This window comes from Ruditapes philippinarum, unplaced genomic scaffold, assembly GCF_026571515.1.
Source record: "Ruditapes philippinarum isolate M1 unplaced genomic scaffold, ASM2657151v2 ctg9385_1_1_1_1, whole genome shotgun sequence".
In the NCBI taxonomy this organism is placed as follows: Eukaryota; Metazoa; Mollusca; class Bivalvia; order Venerida; family Veneridae; genus Ruditapes; species Ruditapes philippinarum.
The window spans coordinates 23,235-34,269 of record NW_026863369.1 but is presented as its reverse complement, the minus strand read 5'-3'; the positions used below and the strand labels follow the sequence as shown (position 1 = coordinate 34,269).

General features: G+C 29.4%; 1 protein-coding gene across 1 annotated transcript; it reads left to right on the top strand.

Annotated features, from left to right (window-relative positions):
* Positions 1–889: 889 nt before the first annotated feature.
* On the top strand, positions 890–9,491 carry LOC132721940 (acetyl-coenzyme A synthetase, cytoplasmic-like; the record flags this gene model as incomplete). Its single annotated transcript, XM_060706327.1, is given in 9 exon segments — positions 890–1,023; positions 1,536–1,570; positions 1,573–1,667; positions 2,635–2,691; positions 2,968–3,048; positions 4,589–4,697; positions 5,142–5,341; positions 6,318–6,363; positions 6,827–9,491. Coding segments are annotated over 9 exon segments (957 nt in total), but the record flags the coding sequence as incomplete, so codon positions are not given.
* Positions 9,492–11,035: the final 1,544 nt, after the last annotated feature.

Genomic DNA, 11,035 nt, shown 5'->3' with positions numbered 1-11,035 from the left:
GCATGTATTAAATTTTTTTGAACTTTTGTTATTGAGGGTAAAAATGTATAGAACCAGGTTGAATTTGCATGGTTGTGCAGATTGGCCGTTGAAAGGCTAATAACTATTGGTTCTCACAAGTTTAGGACCAAATTGGTTATTTTCTTGTTGATGTTACTTTTTAATATTTCTTGTTTAACAAAATTCTTTTGAATTTTTTTAATGAAACTAAGTTATATTTATATAACTGGATGTGTTAAAAATGTAATTGTTTAAGCTGGATAAATTAACATTAGGTTTAATAAGGATGTTTTTCAGTATTTTGATAGTTAAAAGACTAATGTAAATAATATAAATAAAATATGAATTAATAAAATACTACTTTAATACATTGATTGAAATGATTCTCGAAATATTAATGGTGTTTTAAATTTTTTGATAAAATTTACAGTTTTTGAAAATATCAAAATATGACTGAAAGTAGTCAGATTATATTTGGACCCATATGAATTGCGTACATCATAAAATAATTGAAATTTTTTTAGCAGAAACACTGCATATAATATGTAAAATGTACAATGATAAACAAATAGCCTGTAAATGTATGCAATACTATCTTCAGAAATGAAAAATAATTGAGAAATTTAACATGTTAATTTTCAACATAACATAGTGATAATATGATGTGATAATGTTTTGAAAAAGATCTTAAGATATTACATGGCAGAAATCAGTAAAAATTAAATTAAAACATTAAACAAGTATGAAATAAATTGAAAAAATTGTTTGTTTTGCAAATAAGGTCTGACTGATAATTTAATATGGTGTTTGAAAATATATTCGGATCTAAAACAGAGAAACAAATGTCCTATTGTGATAGAAATGACAGCGTTGTTTAAATATGTTTCAGTTTGAAGGCGTACCAACATATCCTGACCCGGGCAGATTTTGGCGTATTGTTGAGAAGTACAAGGTGTCCAAGTTTTACACAGCACCTACAGCTATAAGATCATTGATGGGATTTGGTGATGAACATGTTGTCAAGTAATTACAATTCTTTAACACAAACAATTCTTTAATTGTGTTAATTGATTTGTACAAACATTGACAAGTTGTTGTTAAATTTAAAAAAATAGCCCCTAACTTGATTTTGATAGGAAGACATAGCATTGTCTAACAAATACAATATAACTTGCTATTTATATACAGCCATTATTCATCTTTTTTAAATGTTAAACATTTTTGACTATGTAGATTTTAAGTTTTAAGAACGTCTTAACTGACACAAGATCTTAGTTTTATTTAATAGGGTACTAGAGATAAAGTACATCTTATGTTGATAGCATCCCTTGATATATAAAAGGTGATAAAAAAATATCCCTTCAAACTGAAACGGATACCTGTTAAATTTGACGTAAGAAATGCCAGTTAAAATTTTGTAGCACCTTTGAAAATTTGAAATTTTATTAAATTCTTACAATTTAAGTTTACAGCTATAAAGTTTTAAGGGTAGATTTTCAAGGCTGAGAAATAATTCATTTTAATTGATATTTTAGATATAATAGAGATTCTCTAAAAGTGATAGCAACTGTAGAGAACCTATTAATCCAGAAGCTTGGTTGTGGTATTACAATGTGGTCGGCAACAAGAAATGCACTGTTGTGGACACATTTTGGCAAACTGAAACTGTAGGTGTATTTTAAATATCTAAATTTATGTTTAATGTAATTTGTTTTCATAAGCTAGAAAATTACAGAATTATTTATAGTGTATTGTTTGATGAGGAAAACTTTATAGTCATTGTGATATGTAAAGCTTGTAAAGGTTTGCCACACTGTAAATGTCAGATACAGAATGTTGTTTTTTTGCAATCATATACACCATAATCAAAGGTAGTCAGGGAATGCACTTGGGTTGACAGCCTCACATTGTTAATTTGTTTTTTTTGTTTTTGTTTATTTTCATTACAGTATATTAGCACTTAATTCAAACAAATAATCTGATTGAGTGTAATGTATGTTCTAGCTAATAGATGAATGAATGTACTGGAAATCCTCAACTGTCACTTAATTCAAAATTAATATTGATCAGCAAACTGTAGATACTGCAAGCCATGTATCTTTTCCAGATGTTACATCATTCTGAACTTTTTGTAAATATTTAATAGGAGAAAATGTTTCATTTTCATTGTCTTGTTTTCAAAAAGCTCTTACTTGAAAAACTGTTACAATTGATCTTTTAATTCATTTATGTTGTAAGTTGATGTTAATATAAATGTGAGCAAGCTGTTCTTTGTACCTCATGGTAAAGACAATTCAGTATGAATGAAAACTTCATTTAAGAGGAACATTCTAATCTTAAGCTTTTAAAGAATTAAAAGAAAAAATAGGCTGTCCTTCTTGCCCAGGCATCAATCTTAGCATTATAATTTGTTAAAGATTTTGCATGCAGATTTGAGTTTCATTAACTGCTGATGGTATTCACTAGAAGCTTATGATATATACATTTATTTGGTGTGTTAATGTACTGTAAATTAATTTCTAGAATACTAATTCTTGAATGGATTATTTGTAATTAATTGTAATCTGAGTAAAAATGCTCTTGCATTGATGATTCTGTCAATGTGTTATTATATAATTACATATATTATTATAGGGAGGACATGTTATATCACCTCTACCTGGAGCCACACCCACAAAACCAGGATCTGCTGTGAGTAAACTATATGATGTGTGTTGTTTTCTAAAGGAATCTATTGACTCCATGTAATCTTCTTCAAAATAAAGAGTCTGTTTCAGGAAGAAAATGAGTATTAATTATATTAAAAGTTATGTTTACAATAAAAAACATATCTAATTTATATAATGTCATATTTATAACATTGTTATTTTTGAATAGCAATGCATAGATAGTGCAAAGTTTTTTTTGTTCATTATCAACTGTCTAATTTTATGATAACTATATGTTTATAAGCATATATGATTTCAGACATTCCCATTCTTTGGTGTTGTACCTGTAATACTAAATGAGGACGGTACAGAAGTGCAGGGAGATGGAGAGGGATATATTGTAAGTTCACTGTCATTTTTTACCTTGATTAATATTAAATGTAACTTAAATGAAACCTATTTTTTATCTTTTGTTTTTTAGCTCACCTGTCACAAAGTGACAGGGTGAGCTTTTGTGATCGCTTTTCGTCCGGCGTCCGTCCGTCCGTCGTCCGTCCCTTAACTTTTGCTTTAAATGACATCTCCTCATAAACCACTGAGCCAATTTCATCCAAACTTCACAGGAATGTTCCTTTGGTGGTCACCTTTAAAAATTGTTCAAAGAATTTAATTCCATGCTGAACTCTGGTTGCCATGGCAACCGAAAGAAAAATCTTTAAATATCTTCTTTTAAACAACCCTAAGAGCTAGAGCTTAGATATTTGGCATGAAACATCTTCTAGTGAGTGTCTACCAAGTTTGTTCAAATAAAAGCCCTGGGGTCTAAATTGGCCCCGCCCCAGGGGGTCATTGATTTTCCCTATATGCATATAGTAAAAACTTAAAAATCTTCTTTTAAAGAACCCAAAGAGCTAGAGCTAAGATATTTGGCATGAAACATCTTCTAGTGAGTGTCTACCAAGTTTGTTGAAATAAAAGCCCTGGGGTCAAAATTGGTCCCGCCCCAGGGGGGTCATTGATTTTCCCTATATGCATATAGTAAAAACTTAAAAAGTCTTCTTTTAAAGAACCGTAAGAGCTAGAGCTAAGATATTTGGCATGAAACATCTTCTAGTGAACGTCTACCAAGTTTGTTGAAATAAAAGCCCTGGGGTCAAAATTGGCCCCGCCCCAGGGGGTCATTGATTTTCCCTATATGCATATAGTAAAAACTTAAAAAATCTTCTTTTAAAGAACCGTAAGAGCTAGAGCTAAGATATTTGGCATGAAACATCTTCTAGTGAACGTCTACCAAGTTTGTTGAAATAAAAGCCCTGGGGTCAAAATTGGCCCCGCCCCGGGGGTCATTGATTTTCCTTATATGTGTATGGCAAAAACTTAAAAATCTTCTTTGAAAAAACCCAAATAGCTAGTTTAGATATTAAGCATGAAACATCTTCTAGTAAGTGTCTACAAAGTTTGTTCAAATAAAAGCCCTGGGGTTAAAACTGGCCCCACCCCAGAGGTGTCATTGTTTTTAACTATATGTGTATAGTAAAAACTTAAAAAATCTTCTTTTAAAAAACCCAATGAGCTAGAGGTTAGATTTTAAGCAGGAAACATCTTTTTGTTGGTGTTTACCAAGTTTGTTCAAATAAAAGCCCTTGGGTTAAAATTGGCCCTGCCAAAGGGGGGGGGGAGGTCATTATTTTTCATTATATGTGTGTAGTAAAAACTTAACATCATGAAACATCTTCTAATGGGTGTCTTCCAAGTTTGTTCAAATAAAAGCCCTGGGGTTTAAACTGGCCCCGCTCCGGGGGCCTATATACAGGTGAGCGACCTCAGGGCCATCATGGCCCTCTTGTTATATGAAATTTTACATGCAAGTACCATCAAGGCTATTATATAATATTTTAATAGCACATCCTGATTAAATGTTATATATTTTATATGTGTAGGTGTTTAAACAACCATGGCCAGGTATAATGAGAACAGTTTATGGAAATCAACAAAGATTTGAGACCACCTACTTCAAGAAATTTCCAGGCTACTATACAACTGGAGATGGTGAGATCTTATTTTATGTTAATGTCCAATGAATTATATTAAATCTTATTATTTATGTTTGCTTTATAAAGCAGAATTGATGCTTCTGAAATATTGGCAAGTTCGATATATGACCTATTGAATTTTTTTTATTTTATGTTATATATTTTTCCATCATGTTTTATAAATGTAAAGATTGGTATCTCAACTTTTGTGAATCAGATAATGTTGTGGTTTTTTTTGGTCATTTTGACATGCTGTTATCTTTTGATCTTCCTTTCTAAAAGCTATAGATTGTTTACAATGATATTTGATTAATGGTATATAAGTAAAGTTCCAAAAAGTTTTCATAAAATGAGTATGCTTAAACTGGAATGTTTTTGATAACAATATATGACCATGCTATCTGTCACTTATGCTCTTAGTTTGATAATATAATACATTAATTCGTGTATTAACATATAGGTGGTCGACGTGACAAAGATGGTTATATATGGGTGACAGGTCGTATAGATGATATGGTAAATGTATCAGCTCATTTACTTAGTACAGCAGAGATAGAATCAGCTTTAGTTGAACATAAAGCAGTAACAGAGGCTGCTGTTGTCTCGCATCCTCATAGAATTAAAGGAGAATGTACATACTGCTTTGTTACACTTAAACAGGTATATACACATAGTGATATATAATCATTTATCTACTTAAATCAATTTATTACATGTTTTGCAGTAGATTACTGAATTATAACGGTTAATTATATTCTGATAATTTCACAGTAATGATTACCAAATATAATTTCACAGTAGCCGAACTATATTTGGCGTAAAAATAAAATATTTATCATTAATGAATGTTTTTTTCAGCGGAAATGTAGTCAATCATATTAAAAAATGTACGTGATAACTGTAGTTCGTAAATATTTACGAACGTTGTGCTGAAAAACATCTAAAATCTAAAAATAATCATGGAATTATATTTTGCTTCAACATTGTGACGTCATTATTTGATGACGTCATGAAGATAAGAGCATGACGTTACGTGGCAAAAATCAGTAAAATGGTGTAAAAATCGTTAAAAAATCATGAAATAAACAGAAAATTTGTTTGTTTTACATGTAAGATCAATTAATATTTCACTCGTGAACCCCAGCTATTATATTTTCACTCGTGGCTACGCCACTCGTGGAAAATATTGCATCTGGTGTTCACTCGGTGAAATATTTTTCGATCTTACACTGAAACAAACAAATATCCTCTATTTAATGTATATTGCACACATGGCTCAAGAAATGTAAGAAATGTACCATTACCAACCTAATTGTGCTGCTAAATGTCTCAATGTTAGACTGTCCATTTTGAAGGCGGTGTATGACATTTTTATGTAGTGAAGGAATTATATGTTAAAGAAAGCAGGTTAAAGGTCAATGCTTGAAATAAAATATTTATGCAGCAAGATAAGATTTGAACCTAAAGTCAGATCACTGTAAGAATGATATAATAATGGTATAAGTGAAAATGAATGTTTAGTTGTTCAAATGATAAGGTAGCATTTTAAAATTTGGAAATATGGTCATAATTAGATTATTTTGTTGGAAAGTACCGTTTTTATAATTAATATAGATTATACTTGCTATTATTACAGGGTTTTACATTCACTGCAGACCTCTTACATGAACTACGAGCTCAAGGTGAGATTTTTACTTATATTCTCTGTTACTAATGTATGACATGAAAAAGACTTTTAACGCTTGAAACATATAAACATATGCATCTAAAGGTTCTTACATCAGATAAGTGTTTTGAATAAAATAAAATCATTTAAGTTTCTATTGATAAAATCTGTTTCATTTATTTTGTCAGATATTTGGCAAGTTCTTATGATATTATAATTTAATTGTGAATATAAGTCTAGAAAGGTGTTGTTTTTTTTTTATCAGAATGCCTAAAAAATAAAATAACAAAAGAAAACCCAAAAAGCTTGTAACAAATGATGTTTCCATACATTCTTTGGGGCTTTGTATCTAATGTTTTGCTGTTAATGAAGTATGATAAGATAAAATCTTAAAAAAAGTCTGAAATAGTTTTGCGACCTAGTCATGTTGTTCTTCTTATCTCAAAATAAAACCTATAAGAATTCTAATTTATTTACAGTGAGAACAAAAATAGGACCATTTGCTTCACCTGACTTCATTCAGGAGGCACCAGGACTTCCTAAAACACGATCAGGAAAGATTATGAGACGTGTATTACGGAAGATAGCTGTAGGAGACAAGGATATAGGTGATGTGTCTACAATGGCTGATGAGACTGTTGTAGACAAACTTTTCCAACTAAGACCTGCCGATGCCTAATTTGAACTCTTTATTTGTAGTTAAACATCAGGTTTTAACATTTGTGGGTAAACTAGCATAATACCAAACAAAACTGAACAGTTATTTTATGCATAATAAAATTTGATAATTTCTTGGTATTTTGGGATTGAATATTAGCTTGAATAGCAGCATTGAGAATAAAAATTATGCAATTTGCACATTATGTATTTTAGTAGTGCACAATATTATATAGAGGAAAGATTCATTGTTGTAACCTGTAACCAATCTACTGTGTTAGTGTTCTATTATGTATATTCATTCTGAAATATATATTTCTGTTTCCATGACAATTTGAAGTGGACCAGTATTTTTAAGAGTGAACTGTGATTCAATATATTTGGAAGTAGAATGCAGTCAAAATTTAATATTCACTTAACCATTTTTTTTTATCATACTTACATAATTACAACTGAGTTGTTTATTCATTTTCTAAATGTTCATTATAATTTTTCCTTTCCTGAGTTTGATTATTTTATTTCAAAGATGACATTAAATTTGGCCAGTATGGTTTTATCATCTTTTGATATTGACTGCAAAATATGTAATAAACAGAAATGTACATCAACCTGAAACTAAAAGACTGTTGAAGATGGTATATCAAATAATAATTGATGATCAAAGAAGATTTAAGATATATATTATTCAATTGAATTTTCTGATACATATTATTCAAATTGATTGTTTTATTTTTGTACAGTTTTCATGTAAAATTTGTATTTGTCGGACTATTATCCGACTATAAATAAAACCAGACAACTTACATTTTACTACCTATTTATGAAAGTTTACATGTTGTTTTACTCAATGAATGTGCAATTAGTTTCACATTATTTTAAGTACATAGGTGGCATCTGTAAATATATGTTTATGATATATAAATTTAGTATGAAATACTTAATTCTGTTATTATTAGGAAAATCATCTTTCTATTATTCATAGGCAAAATCATCTATTTTTCCATGAATTTCATGTTGATAGTCATATTAGTTGCCATATCAAGTAGTTTTCAATGCACGTGTTCCCATTTAATGTAGAATTAAAAAAGAAAATGCACTAAAATGTAAGATTTCGACCAAACAGAAAAATCATTTTATTTGAGACTTGTATATAAAACATTGTCTTGTAAATATATATCATCATTGGATACCCACAGTTGATTAACATGTATGTAAAAAATCCAGGGGCTGAATGTTAATGGTTCAGCCGTGGGTATCCAAGGATGATAGATATGTACAATACAATTTTTGCAAATGTAAGTCTTTTGTAAGTTTCAAATCAGGATTTTTTCCAGTCCCAGTTGATTGTATGAATACAATTTAACATTAAGTACTCTTTTTGTTAATTCAGAACTTTTTTGGTCCTGTAGATCTGCCGTTCCTATGCAGATTATTATATATAAAAATGAAATGTATACTATTAATAGTATAATACAAAACATATAATTAAATAGAGTAGATCATGTATGTAAGTGTAGTAAACCTAACAAAAAAAGTCCCCAAACTATAATCATGTTATAGCATCATATATAGCTGTAGCAAGATGCAATAACAATCCATACTAATATAAATATGTAGATAATTGTTGTTCATTTTTGTAGATTGTATTTATTAGTAAAGTAGTTCTTGATCCATATTCATAAACATTTGAAGTGTTTTTAATATTTAAACTTCGGTATCTTTTTATCTTTACTTAAAAGCAGTAAATACTATACAAATTTTATAACTGGCTGAATAGTATGTCTTATTCATGTCAAAGTTGATGTAAAGATTAAGTGGAGAACAAGAAGTAGATATGATTTCAATATGTTAATCAATATGGGTCTGAATAAACTGAGGGTTGAAAAGTTCCCATGTCTAGATGGAAACTGCTTCAATTTGGTGTTTATATTTACTATGCAATCTACAAAGAATGCTTGGATATATAATGATCAAGTTGTTTCGATGTCATGAAGTAGTTATTGTTAAGTATATTATATACATTATTATTGTCCTTTAATTTGAATGAATACCACCAAGTATTGCACAAGTTTTAGATAATGTATCAATTTCTTGATAAATACCAAATTTATTGAATGTGTGTTAGCATGTCTAAAGGTTGAAAAGAAGAGCAATATACTATTGACAAATTATACAGCGTTTACTATTACAACAGTGTAAGACTGTCTCCAAAACGTTTAATTGCTACTTTTTCAGAAATATGAAATAAAAAAATGTTGATTGTATTTGGATATATTTATAAACCATGTGTAAATATGCCAAGGGAATGCAATACAACTATGGAAATGTACAGATTTGCTTCCCCTTTATTTGTAAACATTTCCATCATTTTGTTTAGAGCAATGTGTTTTACTTGATGGTGGTTCGTAAAAATTCATATGTTAGGGAAATAAAAAGTTCTGCATACATGTAGATATAAGAACAATAAAAATTGAGAAAAAAATGTCATTTTGTGAATTTTGTTACTGTCCATTACAGTTGTATAGGCAGTAGCGGATAGCTAAGGAGATCGGCGCTGCTTATGTCTTTAATAACAATATTCAGAAAATCGAATTGATGCCATTCAGTAGTCAAACTACTTCCCTTTTTAAAATAAAATATTTTTAGCAGTATCTTTGACATTACATGTAGTACTCTTTGTTTATGTTCGGCATATAGTTCAGGTAGTAGCGGATAGCTTTGGGGAGTATGGGATAGGTAGGTGAAGGTCAATGAGGGCGAGTCTCGAAACGTTCTAAATTTAGTATTTACAAAGTATATGTCACAGAAACATGTTTTGGGGTTACTGACATGAAAAATGTTACATTTGATAGTAATCTTTCAAATTTTTCTACAAGTAAATAAATATATAAATAAATATCTGGTCAACAACTTATGATGCAACTGTGACATGTAATAGTTTGAACATAGCTATAGTTTACCATATTATTTCTTTAAAAAAATCTATAATTATATCAACAATAGTTAAAAGCTTTATTTATTTAAAAATTATTTATTTATTTTGTAACATCACAGTATACAAGCAATGATAACTGTATAATATGTTGCAAATTAACAAATAAAAACAATATTTCCTAAGATCTGTATAGATGAATAAAAAAGTAAACTATATATTCTGAATACATAAATTACAAAAATTTTGCAATAAACTTATTCTGAGCATGTGTATTTAGTATGAAAAATGAAACAACAAATTTCAATGAAAAAGTGGTCTGTTTTACATTAAAGCCATTATTAATCTTATAATCTAGTTGAAAGAAGAGTTAATAATGATGGTATATTCAAAGTAACAATACAACTGAGTTTAAATTATAAAAAGATAGAATAAATAATATTATACCATTAAAACTGGGATATTTTTTTTTGTTAAAGTCTATTTTTAATCCACTTTTGACGGCATTTTGACACATAAAATAAATTTTGAGACCACCCCCAAATGTAAAATCCGTTACTGACAGAAGCACTTGCTATTCATTTTCAATAATTTTTAGTGTCAGTAGGCATTATATTTGTAAAAGCTTTTGCAAAATTATAAACAAATGATTTTTACACCAAATCATGTCAATATTTCATTACTTTACTTGGTGTTGATCAATAGTTTTCTGTTTATTTCTTTTGGAAGCGCTTATAAACAGTCTGACGGTGACAACATCCGGTTACCTCATTCTGATTTATGTAAGAAAAACTCGCTGTGCAATTTGAAATAAATAAAACAAAATTAGCCACGGATGGCAAATATATCACTCTTTTTGATGGTATAATTGTATTATTTTGAAAAAGGCATATTTGATGGAAAGGAGCATTGTTACATGTACATGTACTGCCATGTTATCCGCTATACCCTAAAATCCGCTACTGCCTAAACAACTGTAGTTAATGCGGGAGTTTGCCATAATCATCATTTGGAAGTTTTATTTAGGCCAGTTACTACATCACTGGAAAATACAGTATTGAAATATTCATCAACACCTATATATAAAAAAAGAATGGTA